Source organism: Acanthisitta chloris, unplaced genomic scaffold (assembly GCF_000695815.1).
Source record: "Acanthisitta chloris isolate BGI_N310 unplaced genomic scaffold, ASM69581v1 scaffold9528, whole genome shotgun sequence".
Lineage (NCBI taxonomy): Eukaryota > Metazoa > Chordata > Aves > Passeriformes > Acanthisittidae > Acanthisitta > Acanthisitta chloris.
The window spans coordinates 43812-61979 of record NW_008686493.1 but is presented as its reverse complement, the minus strand read 5'-3'; the positions used below and the strand labels follow the sequence as shown (position 1 = coordinate 61979).

Genomic DNA, 18168 nt, shown 5'->3' with positions numbered 1-18168 from the left:
GTGTGCTGGCAATGCCACAAGCCCTGTCCCCTTTCCCTCCAGGCTGATGCCAAGCCCCAGCTTCAACCAGCTTCTCTTTGGGGACTCTCTGTGGGTCTTCTTCTCTTCCTTGTGCAGGAGGTGATGGAGCTATGTCTGTTTGCCTCATCTTCCTCTGCTGACATCCCCAGAGCACTAAACAAAACTCTTCCTTTTCACAGAATTCCCATTTCCTGGAGCTGAGTGTCTGAACAGGTGACCAAGATGTCTGGTGAGTTCACTTACTCATTTCCCAGGGGTGAGGAGTAGGAAAGGAGATGTTGTGCAACCAGAGTGGAAATAACCAGGATCTCTCTAAATATGTGTCCTGCAACTGCCAAAATATGCTTTGCAGCTGAGTGGGGAACACACACAAGCAGTGATTGCAACACAGCCACTGCTGGGATTGTGTGTAGAGAATTGGAGAGTTTTCACCTTTACAAATAAGTTTGGCACAGAAATAACAGGAGGTTAATCATAGATTTGGGTTGGAAGAGACCATTAAGGGTCACCTATCCAACCTCCTTGCAGTGACAAGAATCATTTTCAACTAGCCCAGGTTGCTCTAAGCCCAATCCAACCTGGTCTGGAACACTTCCAGGGATGAGAGAGCCACAGCTTCTCTGGGCAATCTGTGCCTGAGCCTCACCACCCTCACTGTAAAAAAATTCCTTTTAGTGTCTAATCTAACCCTCCCTCTGTTTGTTGAAGTCATTCTCCCTTGTCCTATCACTACGTGCCCTTGGTCAAAAGTCCCTCTCTAGCTTCCAGCTACTGGAAGGGGCTCTAACAAATCCCTGGAGCCTTCTCTTCTCCAGGCTGAACAGCCCAGGCTGGTTTCCATGGGAAGGACTGACAGCCACTCACCCCAGCATGGAGGGAAGGCAGGGATGAGTACTCACCCAACCAGGCTGATAGAGACAGTAAACATGAGGGTCTACAACCACCTGCCAGCACCCCTGAGTCCTCTGCAGGCACCTCCATCCCCAGGGGAAGGAGCTTGAGTGGCTTAGCTCTTCCTGCTGTCCATAGCAATGATGACAGATGAAGGTGCAACTGCAGTATCTATAGAGACATTTATTGGAAAGCTATAAAAGTAGAGTGCAAATTTCAGTAAGATGTATTTAAACATAGGCAAATAGTCCCAGACATTGGTGGGAGAGGAGCCCCAAAGGTTGGCAGTGTGTCCATATTCCCTGATGCAACCAGATCCACTGAGGAAAGCAGAGCCTTGATTCCCAGGGATGGGTTATGACCCTTCTTCCTGAAAACCTTTCAGTCTCTCTGCTGCAAGTTTCTCTGCTTGATAAGAGCTCTCACCAGTGTGAGCACTGTTTAGTCAACCAGCCACTGGAAGTTCAGCTTGGGATGGAGCTTAGTGTAGACACCTGCAGAGTCCAAGTGAAATGCCTTCTGCATGGGAGAGGAGTCCTCAGCAGAGCCTGTTCCTCCTCTCTGTGGTGTGCTGATATTGGCAGTAAATATGTGCAGTTTGGTTAATATTGAGTATGTGTAAATGAGCATTGTAGGCCTCTAACAATCCTCCTGCTGGAGCTGTTTCCAGTCGAAAGTCCCATCCAAAGTTGGATCAAAGTTATCCTTTTCCTGCTCTCGGGAGAGTTCCAAAAACACCTAGAAAGGACAAAATAAAACCTGACTCTCACTAGATGCTGTGATGCTCCTTTACAGCTCTGCAGCCCCTGCAAGAGGTGTGTGGAGTAGCTTTATGGGGGAGCAGCTGTGCAGTAGCTGAGACTCCTGTGCTCTCTGGTATAACCTGCTGAGAGGTACCTATAGCTATATCCAGAGAGTTTTGTCCACCAATGCATTGACATAAACATTCCTCCTCTTTGCCACCAGCCCTGCACCAGCAAAAACAACCAGCTGCTTCTGGAGCAACTGGAGAGGTTGGGCATGAACATCTACCAAGGGCATCCATCCCTTGGTGTGTTGTGTGCCTGTCTCAGCAAGTGGAGTCTGAGACTTTACCTAGACTTGCTCTTACCATGCTAAATCTCTTTATTAAAAATATCATTTTCCCCCACTTTGCTAGTCCAGGACACCTCACCCACCACATTCAGGCAGTTTTTTTGGTCGTGCAGCCACTGCACCAGCCCAGGTCTAGCCTTGAAATCACCTACCTGAGTCAAAGTATTCAAGGAGAAGCTGTACTCCTCGAGGTTGCAGGTTTGTTTGGCTGTGGGAAAATGGGAAGAGATTCAAAAATCAGCAGCCTCTGTTCCACCTTTTCCAAAAGTCATCTTGTTTGGCTCTTACCTTTCTCCAGCTTGGAGAAAGACTGAGATAGGGGCAGTGCATCTTCCATTGGGACCTTGTAGACAAGCAAAGAGGGGAACCTTGGAGAAAAGAAGAAAAGGTGGTTCTTGCTCTGTGTTGAGGTTCTGGGATCAGAACTTTATGGATGTTTGGATGTTTTGCTGCTGGGATCACAGCAGGGCTGGATGTGGTGACATTAACAAATCAGATCCCCTTACAGGGACCCTGAGATGTTCATCCTTCTCCAGCTGAGAGCCTTTGTGGACATCACACTGGGCATGTTTTTCAGGATGAGGTAGTGTTGATACCACTATTCATCCCATATGTTTTAGTTACCTCTCCTGACGGGCTGCACTGGGGAAAATCCTCAAAATCTCAGCATGGAGAAGATCACTGTGCTCTGGATCCTTCACCTTGATTTCCAGTAGATAACCTTTGCCAAACTTGTTCTTTAGGTACTGAATGGAGCCAATACATCTACAGGGGAGGGAGGAAGAAGAACAGATGTCAGGGGTGAAACCATTGCTGCCCCACTGCCTGCTCCTTCCCAAATGGGAAATCCATGGGGAGCACTTCATAACACTCATGGTGATGGCTTGGCCAGGTGAGGTTGGAGGAGAAACTGTGGGTTGGTTGCATTGCCACCTACCTGAGGTGCCCAGACACCATGATGGCCACACGGTCACACACTGCCTCGGCCTCCTCCATGTAGTGTGTTGTCAGGATGGCTCCTGACTCCTTGGTTTTCAAGGCATCACGAATCATTTTCCTGAGCACCAGAAGGGGAAAAAAGCAAAACAATCCCAAGGATCACTCCCAAGGAATATCAGACTCTTTTTCTTAGCCCTTTGGCCCTCCAAATGCCTCTCCCCTAAAACAAGTGTCAAACCTTCACATGCAGCAACTTCAGGCTGATGAGCACAGGGCAATACTTTGATATAACGCCAAAAAATACTTTTGATTCAAGTCTCTTTAGGAATTCGCCCAAATCCCATTTAGGACTATCCTAAAGTTTACAAAAAGGATGAAGGTAAAATAATTTTGCTCTCTCTTTTCTCATGCTTAGCTAGAGACAACCAAGAAAACTGAGCTTCCAATAAAACCGTTGGCACGTGATGAGCAGCACTAATTGTGGAGGGAGTAAAACACTTTTTATCTAACCTAAAGCACTTCCCACCCCTTTCCCACTGTGGTGACCTAGTGGCTGAGGTCCTACTCACCACACACAGCGCTGCCCATTGGGGTCCATGCCAGTGGAGGGCTCATCCAGGAGCAGGACAGAAGGGTTGCCCAACATGCATATTGCGACACACAGCTACGACAGGGAAAGGGCTTCTGTCAAATCTTTTACAGTCTCTGGCACTCTATTTACACATCACTTTGTCTGAGAGAATGAAGGTTCTGATTTCTAGGAAATGTGGTTTGGAAAAAGCTCATTTCCACCACCCCAACATGGGAGGCAACACGATACTCTCAGGGGTAGCTCAGAGCACAGGTAGGTCCCTCCACTCATGAAGCAGTTTGTGCTATGAGCATTGCTCATTGCTCAGTAGAGGTAAAGCAAAACATACCTTTCTGGTTACCCCAGCAGATAATTTTCTGGCTTTTTTTTTCAGGTAATCCTGAAGCTGCAGAGCATTCACTATTCTGTGGGGAGAGGGGACAAGTGAAAAAAAAAAAAAAAGGACATTTTTGTCATTCCAAATCAATACTCACATCAAGGATTCTCAAAATGACACCTAAAAAACCAACTTTCTTACCCTTGCTTTTGACTCCTGCTTGTTTTCATTAAACATTTATTGTGTTATTAAAATGTAAGTGAATATTTGAAGCAAATTCTGCTGAAGAGGCCACGAGCTCTTTTCTAAACCCACCATTAGTGCCAACAGCATTACAAATCCATTCTACCTTGCCAGTGTCAGCTGAGCACACAGTACTTAAGCACCCTTTTCTTGTCCTGCCAAACTACAACATCAGAGATTTCAGAAAAGCTGCCTCAAGATAACACACTTAAAAGGACATTAGTGGCAAATTTATCCCCACTAAATGCACTCAGGCAAATTGGAGCTTTTCTTAACCCACACACTTCATCGCAGTATTTAACATAAAAGCACTTTTGCAGCTCCATTTCCTGAGTTCCCTTCAATGTTTCCTCTGGCTCAGGGTGAATTTTAACTTTCTGGTCCCCTCCCCATGACTAGGGGATAAAACATTGCCCAACCATCCATACCTGTTGACAGCAGCAGTTGTGTCCTCCTTGCACACTCCTTTCACGGCCGCGTAGGTTTGCAGGTGCTCGTGCACGGTGAGGTCTGACCAGAGTGGGTTCTCCTGGGGGCAGTACCCCAGGAAGGAAGGACTGTGGTCCTGGAGCTGGGAGATTGCTCCTTGTCCCCTCTTCATCAGCACCTGCACAACCAGACTGGTCATTCCTCTCTCACACAGCCTTGTCCAGGCACAAGGATATGGCTCAGGGGAAGATTATGAGCTTCTTTGGGGTGTAGGAAGGAAACCCAATGATCAAGGGAGTGATTTTTGCAATGCTCATTTGCATGGTTTTTAAAGAGAAACATGGCCAATTAGGGTAGATTGTTAAAGTTAGAAGTAGCTCCCAATACTTTTGTTAATACATCAATTAATTTAGTAGCACAATGAATTCGATTAAGACCTTGCTCACTTATAATGCTGCGACCAAAGTTAGAGCTTAGCCGAAGTACAAGGTTTGCACTGTTATCATGGATCTATCTCCCTTTGCTCCAGATGTCTCCTACCTGCCCAGCAGTCAAGTTGGTCTCTCCAGTAATCATTTTGATAGCTGTGCTTTTACCAGCTCCATTGGGCCCCAGAAGTCCTAATACTTCTCCTGGAATCAATACATATCATTTCTCAGGAATACACCACACTCAAGAAATATATCAGAAGAAAAAATAGAGAGTGTCCTAATATCAAAGTTCATAGAAAAGTGAACAGTATAAATCCATGTTCTGAGAGCTCATAAGGTTTCAAGTCTGATTGATCACAGAATCATGGAATGGTTTGGGTTGGAAGGGACCCTAAAGACCATCTAGTTTCAACCCCCTCCCATGGGCAGGGACACCTCCTACTAGCCCAGGTTTCTCAGAGCTCCATCCAACCTTTCCTTGATGCTCTGAGTCTGAGCATTGCTCCCAGAAGCCACTGCTAAAGGTGTCCCCTCTCTGCAGGATCTGTTATTTTAGATGATGGATAGTCAAAGCTAACTAATAGGATCCATCCACACCACACTGATCACTAGCACATCAACCCCAGACTGAAGGTGCTTTGATGACAGAGCAAATAAATTTGACCTTTTTATGTCCTTGCTCAGGTAACTGAGAATCTGCAGAGAATGAACTCTCTGGGTATGATCAGGGTTCAAAACAGGTCTAGCACATCAGTTCCAGCTCTTACCTTTTTTAACACAGAAGGAAATGTTTTTGGTTGCTGTTTTCTTCTTTTTCTTGAAAACTGAACCAGCTTGCTTGATTTTATATTCCTTGCACAGATTGCTGACTATGATGACTGATTTCTGCAAGTGAGGAGGAAGAAGCAAGATTAGTTTATTATCTTGGCTAGCATGAATCCTTCAGTAATATTTTTCCATTTACAAAGCAAAAAAAAAAAAACCCTTCTAAAGACCTTTGTTTTATAGCTCACCAGGGATATGAGGTGCAACATGACATTTTATTGCCCATTTTCCTCTTAACAACTTTCTTCTCTATCCTGATGGAACCCACACTGTACTAGTGGAAGTTTGATTTTCCCAGTGAGAACAATGCACCCAAAGCACTGCCCTGCACTTATTGAGAGCTGATGGTTTGTGTTTTACCAGGCACAGAATGAAACAAGGACAACACTTGGTCATACCTCCTCCTGACTCCGAGCCACTATGGCATTTCTCACTGCTTCTCTTTCTGCTTTAACATCTTCATCTTCCTCTTCAAGCTCCTTGAGGTGTTGGTGGTTGCTTTCTCTCCTTGGGGAAATCCTGAAAACACACCAGATTTGTCTTAGGGTTTTGTTCTTTACCCTTTTTCTCCACCAATGTGTTTTGGATAGACCAAGACAAAATGTCCCTCTGATTCAATGCTTCTTGTTGCTGTTGTTATTATAATTAAAAGATTTATAATCTTTCTGTGTTGTACCAAGACCTGAGCTGGTACATCAGGTAGCACCATGTGGAGGTACAAACAAGCTTGAGAGCAGTTTTATACTATCACATCAGTATTTAAGAGGCTATTTTAGTCATTAAAAAACCCACCAGTATTAAAAAACCAACCTATTTATAAAGAAAGACACAAATCCAAGGGAAAGCAATGTGGTAGGAATTTAGATCTCCCATGTGCCTGTGGTGTAGGTGTGTTGCTACAAACCTAAATATTGGGTCCTTTCTCAGAACTGCTTGTCCATATTTTGTCTCCAAAGAGCGAAGAAGAAAAATGAAAGCCACAGAATGGATATAAGGCTGCAAAAAAAAAAAAAAAAAAAGAGAGGTCGACACATTAATTCCCTCCTGCTACAGCTGACACTGAGGTGGTGGCAGTGTTAGAAACTGTGTGTGGGAAAATACAGTATGTGAAGATGAAGCCCATTAACATCTAAACTCAGGGTAATCCTGAAGGCTGTGAACTCTATTATCACTTATCAACACTGCAGAAAGTACTAAAGGCAGGAAAAAAAAAAACCCAGCTCAAAACAACAGAGCAGAATTAAGTGATCTGGGCTTTTCCCTTTCCCATTTCAAAGGTGTTCAGAGGTTATTTCAGCACAGGGAGAATCTCCTCCAGACCCACTGAGATCATTCTCCTGCATGCAAAGAGCTCAGGGTTCTTGCCTGTTTCCTCAGAACTGGGGAAGGGGTTTAAGAGATCAACGTTCTTAAATAAAAGTAATGTTAAATGTTTTCTTACTGCGAAGGCAGCGACTAGTTCATCACTTTCTGGAGCCACACTTTCCGAAAAAATCTGTAAGAAGAAAAACAACACACAATGAAGACCTGTGATTCTTTAGCAGACCCATGGGTAATACAATAACATTCAAAAATGCACATTGGAAAATGTCCAAAAGCTTCTGATTTACCCAAAACCTTCACCATACAGATGAGCAAACACGGATGTTTTATGTTGGACCTCCCAGTCCTATACCAGAAATGTCACAGCTCTCAATACTTGTACCAGACTCTCCTTCTGGGGGTGATGTCCTGTCACAGGAAAACATCTGAGCTCTCTCCTTTGGGTCTCAGTGGAGAAGAGGTGGAGGTGAGTGGGACAGGACAGAGGGACAGTTCACCCTCAGCTGACACGGAGTAAAGTGCCCTGTGAGTCTCCTCAATTCTCACTCAGTTTCCATGCAAAGTCAGATGTGTGACTTCAGATTTTCTCTGGGGATTGTTCAAGCCAAGTTGCTTGACTATGTGGCTGCTCCATCCCTGATGGTGTTCAAGACCAGGTTGGATGGGGTTTGGAGCAACCTGGTCCAGTGGAAGGTGTCCCTGCCCATGGCAAGGGGTGGAATGAGATGGTTTTTAAGGTCCCTTCCAACCCAAACCATTCTATGATTCTGTTGTATGACTCTGATTCTGCATGGAGAGAATTGAGTGCTTACCTAATCTTTAGTCACAGCTCAGCTGCACAGGAAGCAGCCCCAGCTCTAATGAACTGCTGGAAAAATGAGACCTGATCTAAAAGAGTTGTCTACTGATGCACTCTGCCTTCTGGAAAATCCCATCCAGAATGAGCCTTCCCAGGCTGCAGCATGCAGTTAGCACCAGACTTTGCTCACAAGGACTCATAGTTGTGTTTTATGCCTCTCCTTGCCCAGAACCATCCCTTACCTTGTTGTTGCGATCCACTAAACCCAGCAGTGGGAACACAGGAATCAAGAGGCAGAAAACATAGTTGGAGGCATTAGAGTAGGTGTACAAATTAATGATTTTGTTGATGAAAAGAGAAACAAAGCATATCTGAAAATAAAACAAGAGGGTGTCTTAGCTGATGGGAAGGGTTATACTCACTGGGCTTTAAAATTATGTGGGTCGAGCTTTGCAATTCCCTGTTGGATTTATAGAAATGGACAAAAATAAATACAAGACATCTCTTCAGCTGTTTCTGCCTGAGGGTAAGCTGCTGCTTGGGGTCAACTGGGGAGGCTTCTTCCTAGGCACAGGCAGAAGAATGAAGCCTGAGATCCCCTTCTGTTCATTCCCATCCCAATTCATGCCAAATAATCCATCTCCTTCCAGGTCAGGCTGTATCTAACCTGATGGCTCCTGTCTCAACACCTTATATCTCTTGGATGTGAGGTGTCCAGCAGGGTGATAAATAACTTTTTTTGCCTCCATTCCTGCACCAGCTCAGGCTGGATCCAAGTATTTCCAGGGGAAATGCATGTCACAGCAGGATTGTGGGAACAGAACATGGTGACATGAATCTAATATAGAATTGGCTGCTATAAAGCACATAACCATATTTATGTTCTACATCTCTACATGATGTTTTGACATCTAGTTCATCCTTAAGATCTCAAAATACATTTCTGAGCCCTGCAGTGTATTACCTAACCATATGCTTACCAGTATCAGGATAAAAGACCAAAGGTCACAGTTCCATCCTTTGCGAGAGTTGAAGGAGATCAGGTAGATGAAGAGAACAATAGAAATTCCATAACCCAAAGTTCCAGTGGCCTACAGAAAAAAAAAGAAAGACTTTTGTTGGAGGAAATGGAGTGATGTGAATCACCAGGAATCCAATGAGGTTCAGTGTAAATGATCATACATTAAGCTCAGGGCAGTTAGAAATGACCACAATTTTACTGCAAGATTAATTGCCTTTTATTTCCAGCTGGAGAAACCCAAATGATAGGAGGAGAAACAAGGAGAAGGTCAGTAAGGGGACCCAGAGTTGTGCTAGTACCTTCTGAACCCACAGTGTCTCAGCTGACCCTCCACATGCTCAAAATATTACCTCAATCCCTCCCTGGAGAATAGAATGGGACGTACCAGCAAGAAGAAGGTGCCGATGCTCCCAGAAATCTTGGTCCTCATGGCAAACTGAAGGCCAAACATGGAGAAGAGCAGAAGCCAACACAGAGGGATGTCCACCAGTGCCTGGCCACACCAGTATGCCGAGGGAACAAGCCCAGAGATCCTCAGCTGGGCACGAGCTCCCACCTGGGAAAGCACAAGGCAAAGGGCAGATTATTGTCCGTGCCTGGTTGGCCAACTGCACCCCTGGGAATGGCTGCAGGGAAGAAAAAGGGAATAAAAAGCTGTCACCACTGTGATATTGGGGGGGAAATTCAACCTCTTTTCCTCTTTGAACATTGTTGTGCTGCCTGCAAAGCTGTTCAGAGCAATGCAGAGGAAATCACCTTGAGCTGTGCATTATACAGACTCAATGGCATCAGAGGCATTTTCCAACCTGAATGATTTAATGATTTTATCGCAATCCTTTCTGCCCATCCCAAATCTGCTCCATTTCAAGGAGTTTACCTTGTAATCCTGTGTGCAGCCCATGGCAAAGTGAGGAGGAAACCCAGGGAATAACAACGTCATATAGATGAGATAAAAAGAAAGAAAATAATCCCAGTGGACTGTGTGGTAGAGCTGAAAACAGAAAGGATAAAGCATTTGGAGAAAACATCTGCAACATAATGGTTAGATGCAACTGTTCATCTGACTGCATTTCTCAGGAGTTACAGGGCACACAAAGTGGGATTTGAAACCAAACAGTGGCAGAAAGAAGGTTTTCCCAAAACATTGCCCTGCAAAGTGCTTGGCAATGCTGAGGAGAGATGGATGGTGCAGGTCCCACTTCACCACCCAGACTGGCAGTGAGCTCTCTCTACTGCCAACTGATGGGCCACAGCTTGAATAATGTGATGTAGAGAATAAGAAACGCCCTGAAGAAACCCTCCCAACCACCCTCTCTGTTCAGCAGCCCTGGAGACTCACAAGGGAAAAGTGAACTTCAGTTTTCCTGAAGTGAAATGTGATCCCAGAGCCACTACCATGGAAGGTGGGTTTACAGGTACAGACAGCTCTACATAGCTTCCCATTAAAATCTGACAGTTTACTGAAACCCTCAGCTGTTTTCTGACACTTTGTGGCTGCCAAGCTCTGACACTTACAGAGAAGAATGGATGATTCCAGACCCGAATGTGCCCAGTGGAATTGAGGGCTCTGAGCAGAGCATTGCTGATGACATTCACAAGCACTGGGAAGCAGTTGACGGCCTCCAAGTGGCACAACACAGTGAACCTGTAGCTCTTTGAAGAGCAAGAAAACAAGATGAAAACTCTTGGTTTTTTACATCTATGGGGAAGCAGTAGAAAAAGAGCACACCAGGAGAAGCCAGGCCTGAAATAGTTTTGCTTATGCCTTTTTTTTTTTTTGCTAAAAAACCCCTGAATGATGACTATTGGAAGTTTGTATTGTTGTAAAGTGTGGGGTGGAAGGTGAGGGAGATAAAGTCTCCTCTAGCATTTACTTTACTGCTTAAAACACTTTCAGATCTTTGTATCTGGGCCTCATTCAATGGGACTATTCCACAGAGATCTTGCTTAGTTAGTCAACTGTTGGGAAGAAACAGAAGGAAGAGGAGAAAAATCCTCACCTGACCTTTACGAGACACTTGGATAGCCCCATAGTGTTTTAGTTCCTCTGTGATGTTTTCCTCATTAGTTATTTCCACTGTAAGGTCTTGGCTCTCCAGCACGTGGATGAAGTCGTCAATGCCTGTGCCTGGTGTGAAGGCCAAAAGCAGAGGAATCATAATACTGAAAAACAGAAGAGGCTTTGATGGTTTGACCAGAGGAAGTCTAATAGCTGTGGACATCAGCCAGCACACATGTGGTGGATCAGTGCACATTCATTTTTCTGAAGTTAATGGATTTCTGTCTCATTGACTGAATTTTTGCAGTGTCATTTTTTTCCTCCCCTGCCATTTCTGAGGTGATACAAAATGTTTTCTCCTTTGTGATGGTCTGATGAAGGGAACAGTGTTGTACTCTGGCCAAGTAATGTAAAAGAGCCTTCACTCGTGGGAATGTTGAAGGGAAAACTCTGGAAGTAGAGCATTAATTTGGCTCAGTGTCAGTCTGCCCTTACTGCAGGATGGTTTGAGAATCCCATACTGAAAATGCAGGAATTGCTTGGATAGAGGTCTTGATTTGGAGCAGGAAAAGAACTGTGTCCTATCTAATCTCATTTCTAATCTGATCTCTAAGGTCCATTCCAACCCCTAAAATTCTACGATTCTACGATCTGCTCTGATATCCCTTTTCACATCAGGATTTCCCCAGCTGCTGAAGCCAAAGTGGGTTTCCTTCACAACTCTTTAAAGACAATTTTTATGCTCTTCAGCCATGAAAACCTTCATTACCCCTTATACACCTGACATCCTGCAACTAGCTGCTCTGTCACATATTTCCTCTGGAACAACAAGAAGCCCTAGAATAGAGAAGGGTGAGGAAAGGCTCCTTCCCTCACCTGTGTTGTTGTGGACCAGGAGGGTGGTTGTCCCCACATGAGACCTCTTCCCCAAGGGCAAGAAGTACCGTGCAGCTGAGAGCTCCCAAAAACTTGCACTCTTCCAGGCAGCAAGCAGGGACAGTTGCAAAACCAGAGGAAGCAGAAAAACCACATAGAGCAGCAAACTACATTGAGAAAGAGATGAATAAACACTCTGAAAACAGATATTCAGCGGAATTTGTGTGTTGGAAATGGTGGACAATATTCTGGTTACTCAAAGCTCTTTCTGCTAAAAATTTCAGGCAAGTTTGTTTTCAAAAGTCTCAGATCTTGATCACAAAGGTATTCAAAGTTTAGCAGGGAGAGGACCTCAGGCCTGGAGTGCTCAACATTTTAGGGTCATGAAATGCCTTTCAGGCTTCCTTAAGATACAAGGTTTTCATAAATCAGCATCTTCCTTTTGCTTCTTGTGCCCTAGCAGGAAATGTCAGCTTGAACTCCAGCAGGCCCAATGAGTTCAGACACTGGTAACATGAGAGAACTGGAGAAAAAAAATGAAGAGGAAGTCTGAAAGTACTCTCTGTACATATCAACTCATTTTAAACCCTCCTCCTTCATTTGAAACCAAAATGCTTCTAAATGATTCTTTTCTTCAGAAAGAAAATGGGTTTGTCTTTCATAAATTATTCAGTATAGAAATGAAAATGCACAAAAAGAAGATTTGTGTTACTGGCATGGGGAAAGGAGGAAGCTTTCCTCTCTGAGTGCAGATTAACAAAATAATTCAAGCCAAGACCTGCTATCAGTTAATCCAAACTGTCATCAAAACAGAGGTGTGGAAATTTATGGGGCCTACAAGGAAGCTGGAGAGGGACTCTGTTAGGAGCTGCAGTGATAGGACAAGGGGTAATGGGTTCAAATTGAACTAAGGGAAATTTAAGCTAGATATTAGGGAGAGGTTTTTCCCTGTTCTGGTGGTGAGACACTGTCCCAGGTTGCCCAGGGAGGCTGTGGCTGCCCCAACCCTGGCAGTGTTCACAGCCAGGTTGGATGAGCCTTGAGCAACCTGCTCTGGTGGGAGGTGTCCCTGCCCAGGGCAGGAGGTTGGGGCTGGATGATCTGTGAGGTCCATTCCCACCTCTAAAACTCTATGTTTCTATATGTTTCTATGAACTCATCCCCTCTGCTGTGACTGGGTCCAGTTCCACATCTCCAAGAGAAAATCACTTTGGTACTTACATTGACCGCAGGTTTTTCACTGAACCCTTGAGCTTTAAGAAGTGCACCCATGCCATGGCAGAGACCTGCTGCCTCCAGAGAGCCAAACCATCCACTGAAGCCTTCCCAGTGTCTGAGAGCAGCAGGGAGCCTAGGGGTGTCTCTTCAGAGCATTGTGGTCCTGCTTCTGCCCACTCCTCCCCAGGGACATGCTCATCTGCAGAGAGTTTCCACAAGCACTAAGATCAGCTTCCATGCTGCAATTCATGACAATTTAAGAGCCACATTTGGAAGCATGTTCCAGGGGTTATTGCAAAGGAGCTGATCTCTTTGGCTGTGGATTGTGTATTCACATTTGTACCTTCTTGGTCCACGGTGGTTTCTCCCTCCAGCCTCAGGAAGACATCCTCCAGGGTTGTCATCCTAACTCCATAGTTCATAATTCCCTGCTCAGAGCAGCTGTCAAGGCCACTGAACAAATCTGCAGGAGAGAGATAAAGCAAGTGCATGATCACATATCTCCAGACTAGACTTTGGTTCAACTGAGTCAATCTGACTGGAGCATCTCCAGCAACAGGGAAAACATTTGTGATTATGTTTTCTCTCTATGCGTAACTCCCAATGATTTTCCTATGCATTACCTGGGAATTTTTTCACATTTTCTAATGGCAGTTTGTATCTCAGCTCATATTGGCTGTGTCCTGAGAATGTGGCATTGGGGATGTGATGTTTCACCAGGGATGTCACGTTCTCTAAGTCACAAGACTCACTGACATGGATCCTGTTGGGTTGAAAAACACAAACACTTAGTTTTGGAATAAACCCAACTCAAACCCATCCAAACAAAACACAGCCACCACTGGATTTGCCAAGATGCATTGAAAGCAAACTCCAGCATACTTCCTTCTTTCCTTACTCTGTCACAAAATGCTGTCTCAGTTAGTTTAATTCAATATTCATTCAGTAAATTGAATTGTTTTGATGATGTCTCCTCTACAGTTTCCCCCTTACGTTAATTCTGGTGTCCCCATGTACATGCATGTCCCCAGATATCAGTTGAGGCTGAAGTAAGTACCTTAAATGATAACAAATCCCCCATTTTTTCTTCAGGAATAAAGAGGAACCAACACACTTGAGCTTCCCGTGCGAGATGAAAGCTTTGCGGTCTGAAAAGAGGAAAAGCCAAAGGAAATTATACTGCAGAACAATCATTCTACACTTTTTAGAAACTGCAGCTCACAGGGGCTCTCTGCTCCAGGGTTGCCCTGTAGAGATGCCCCAGGCTGAGCCTTGCCCACCTGCCAAGATATCAGCCTCATCCATGAACTGGGTACTGAAGAGGATCACCCGTCCCGCACGGTGCTCCCGGAGGACACTCCACACCTGGTGCCTGGAAAGAGGATCCAACCCAGCAGTTGGCTCATCCAGCAACAAAACCTGCAGAAAGGATGAAACCAGACATTTCTCATCACCAGAGCCATCATGTGTCTCTTGGATTTGGTGTTCTGAAAGCTTCAGGTCCTGAAGGCAAGAGACCCAGGTCAATGTTTATGCAAGGGCAGATGTTCTGGGTGCTGTGAGGGGTCAGGGAACTCTCTGTGTGCTTCAAAACTAGGTGAGCAAGTCTAGTTTTGGAGATGAGTTATAAATTTGAACTCATGAACTATGAGTTAAATTCATTTTAAAATACTAAATGATGACATTAAAGTGCTCATAATCATAACAATTAATAAAGAAGTCTGAAATCATGCAGGGACTTGTAGTTGAAGACATGCACAAGGTTTTAGTTATTCTGGACCTGAATAGTCTCTATATTTGGTGAAACACTGGCCCAGGTTGCCCAGGGAGGCTGTGGCTGCCCCAACCCTGGCAGTGTTCAAAGCCAGGTTGGATAAAGCCTTGAGCAGCCTGTTCTGGTGGGAGGTGTCCCTGTCCAGGGCAGGGGTTGGGACTAGATGATCTCTAAGCTCCATTCCAACCCCTAAAATTCTATGATTTTATATTCCAGAGCCATTCCTACTGCTTTACCTGAGGGTTTCCAAGCATAGCTATTCCAATGGATAACTTCCTTTTCTGCCCACCACTCAGTTTCTCAGCTTGAGTATCTTGGATGTTACTGATATCCAGCAGTTCCAAAATGGTTTGCACCTAGAACAGCACAAGGATGTCCATTCTCAGCAGCAGTTGTCCTTCCACCCCTTATTAGAGTAGATTTAGGTAAGATATTAGGAGGAAATTCTTCCCTGTGAGGGTGGTGAGACACTGGCACAGGTTTCCCAGAGAAGCTGTGGTTGCCTCATGTCTGGAAGTGTTCCAGGCCAGGCTGGATGTGGGTTTGAGCTTTAATTGTCAGAAGACACAGCAACCAGGTGGATTCTTTTTGTTCCCCAGTGCAAAAGGATCCTCGACTGCAACGTGGGATTTGCTTGGAGCTCTGCATTGCTGCACAGTGATGTGTTCCAGGGCAACACAGACTTACCTCTTTCTCTACATCTTTGGACTTGATGCCTTTGATTTCTGCAAAAGTTTTCAAGTTCTCTTTCACTGTCAAGACTTCAAAGTGGACGTTGAACTGAGGGCAAATGCCAATCATCTCTCTAATCTCTTCCCTGTCTCCTGTTTCTGAGAGTTTGCAGTTGTATATGTTGGCAGAGCCTGTTGAGAGGAATAAAAGTGATCAAGTGGAATGAACTGGTCTTTACAGTTTTTGAATTAAGCCCATCCCATCATACTGTTTGCCATCCTACCTTCTGAAGGGAATGTGAGCCCACTGAGGATGTTTAACAGTGTTGTCTTTCCAGCCCCACTGTGGCCAAGCAAGGCAGTGATCTGACCCTCATAAATGTTTAAAGACAAACCTAGAATGAAAACAACATCAAGTTTGGGAAGAAATTAGGCTTGACTTGCCTCCACTCATTGTGGAAAACAACATCAAGTTTGGGAAGAAATGAGGCTTGACTTGCTTCCACTCATTGTCAAAGTCATGAGAAGTTAAGAAATATAAGAACTGAGTAGAAATAATTAGCTGAAATTGCCTTAAGTAACGTCAGGCAAAGTTCTGCAAACCTTTTACTAAAGGCAAAAGAAGCAGCTCTGTATTTAGCAGAGAAGACAGAAATGAAACAACAACAGCAGCAAAATCTTTCTTCCCTTTAGTCTTATTAAAAACAGAAAATCAGTAAAATCTGAACAAAATAAATGGCATCAATCAACAGTTGCCACAAAGTGTTGTTTCTTTTCTTTGACTGACTGAAATGTTTGCACAACTTTTTCCTCATCTTTAAGAGGAATCAGTATCAAAACTTTCATACCTCTTAAAGCCTCTGTCTTCTTGTCCTTCCTTTTGTAGGCTTTTTTGATGTTGTAGAGTCTGAAAGGAAGGTAAGGAGGATATGAATTTGGGATTCCTGTACATGTATTTCCCTTGGGACGTTTTACATTTTTGATGAACATGATGTTCATCCAGTGGCTCATAGCCAACCTGGCCTGTCCCACAGCCACTTCCTCCTTCAGGCCAGTGGTGATGTCTCTATATCATAGTATTGCTAGAGAAACAACGTTTAAAGTCCACAGCAAAAAAAATAATAAAATAATCCTGCTATTTCTTCGTCTGTATTTATCCCAATTTCGCCATCAGTGACCAGCCTGAATTATTTATTTACCTCATCTGCATTTTAGCTCTAATTTTTCTTTGTGAACCAATACATTTTGCAAGAGCCTCATGAACATGAAAACTGCTTGGAGAAGCCAAGGCCAAACTGGTGGCAGGAGCAGTGGTCTGTGGGAACATTCAAGCTAAGACACCCAAGTTCAATAAGCATGAATAGCAATTCCTTCTCTCCCAACCTGATGGCCTCCTTCCCCAGGAATTCAGGGGGCACTGGCTCTACATCATCACCAAGATGCTCCTCAGGGTTCACTGTGGATCTGGGCATGTCCCTGATGGAGCCTCTCTTGCTCCTCATCCAGTATGAGGGTTTCAGACAAAACAGTGGAGGGTCTGGGATGCCAAATTTGCCTGTCAGAACAGCAGAGAAGATGACTTGTCATTAACCAAAGCCACAACCAAGACACCATCCTAAACTAAACATTTAGGAGGTTCTAATAAATACTTGGCTACCTTGAAACTGCTGCTTTGCCCAGACAAAAAACCCAGGTTTGGAGCAGAGGTAGATGAGAGAAGAAGTTTGGCTTCAGGGATTACTGAATGAACTCAATATTTTATGTAATGAATTAAATATTGTCCCACACGTTATTACACTATTTTCTCATAAACAGTTCAAGAGCAGCATAATAAAGAAAAAGAAAGGAAAACACCAACAGTAAATACTGTTTTGTCATTGATTCTGTGACTTGCCAGGGGCAGAAAAGTCACTCAGTGATACAATATTTAGTCCAAACCCAATCTGGGTGACTCAGAGATGGAGTAGCCCTACATTTCCTTGAGGAACTATCCCATGCAATCCATATCAGTGCAAACTATAGAAGAAGAAGGTATGATCACAAGGAGAAATCATACCTACCTGGCAGGACTTTGTCAAAATACAGAGCCAATACCATGTACAAGATCGAGTCAAAGACCAGTATAATGTAAGTTGAGAGCAGAAAATGTGCATCCTTTGTAAGGTTGGAAAAAGAGAAACCCATTCCATATTTCTCTAAGTGGAAAATCTGAAACCAAGGACAAAAAAAAAAGAATAACTTTCAGGCTGGAAAACTAAGCCCACACCATCAAACCAAAATTGTCTTTGTCAACCCAGAAATCCCCTGCAGTACTGACCAATTTGTCAACCTTTTTTTCTAGAAAGGAAAGGGAATAAATTTACTTCTGCTTCAATTCAGAATTTCCCAGAGCAATCCAGAAACAGATGAAAATATCAGAGTTTTAGAGCAAATCATTCAAGGAACATGCTATTGGCACCCTTGAGGTGACAGAGGCATGACAAAAATGGCATAATTCTACCTAGTGATTGATTTAACCATATGGGAAATCAGCAGCAAATTCGATCTCTTTTTTCTGCTGGTCCAGAAATCTCCTCTCACAGGCAGATTTTATATATATATTTATCAGGAAATCAAATATTAGATTACTGGAGCTAGAAACCATCACTCTAGAAAACAGAGGTGTGAGGATATGACTGATGCAAAACTGGGAAACCACACAAAGT

The 18168-nt window shown here is 44.1% G+C and overlaps 1 protein-coding gene across 1 annotated transcript in view; it reads right to left on the bottom strand.

Moving 5' to 3' along the window:
- Positions 1-1551: 1551 nt before the first annotated feature.
- LOC103807436 (ATP-binding cassette sub-family A member 10-like) overlaps positions 1552-18168 on the bottom strand; it is a 20490-nt gene continuing 3873 nt past the window's right edge. The window contains exons 8-38 of the mRNA XM_009080162.1: positions 17524-17671; positions 16847-17018; positions 16312-16370; positions 15748-15858; positions 15480-15655; positions 15029-15148; positions 14299-14437; positions 14076-14166; positions 13642-13781; positions 13362-13481; positions 13022-13217; positions 11801-11967; positions 10926-11053; positions 10441-10578; positions 9803-9916; positions 9311-9481; positions 8885-8995; positions 8147-8275; positions 7224-7277; positions 6687-6778; positions 6181-6301; positions 5725-5842; positions 5067-5158; positions 4526-4704; positions 3867-3942; positions 3516-3610; positions 2945-3064; positions 2632-2772; positions 2296-2375; positions 2160-2215; positions 1552-1650 (exon numbers count right to left, since the gene is read on the bottom strand). Coding sequence (XP_009078410.1) covers positions 1552-1650; positions 2160-2215; positions 2296-2375; positions 2632-2772; positions 2945-3064; positions 3516-3610; positions 3867-3942; positions 4526-4704; positions 5067-5158; positions 5725-5842; positions 6181-6301; positions 6687-6778; positions 7224-7277; positions 8147-8275; positions 8885-8995; positions 9311-9481; positions 9803-9916; positions 10441-10578; positions 10926-11053; positions 11801-11967; positions 13022-13217; positions 13362-13481; positions 13642-13781; positions 14076-14166; positions 14299-14437; positions 15029-15148; positions 15480-15655; positions 15748-15858; positions 16312-16370; positions 16847-17018; positions 17524-17671 — 3753 coding nt within the window. The remainder of the gene's footprint in view (positions 1651-2159; positions 2216-2295; positions 2376-2631; positions 2773-2944; positions 3065-3515; positions 3611-3866; positions 3943-4525; positions 4705-5066; positions 5159-5724; positions 5843-6180; positions 6302-6686; positions 6779-7223; positions 7278-8146; positions 8276-8884; positions 8996-9310; positions 9482-9802; positions 9917-10440; positions 10579-10925; positions 11054-11800; positions 11968-13021; positions 13218-13361; positions 13482-13641; positions 13782-14075; positions 14167-14298; positions 14438-15028; positions 15149-15479; positions 15656-15747; positions 15859-16311; positions 16371-16846; positions 17019-17523; positions 17672-18168) is intronic.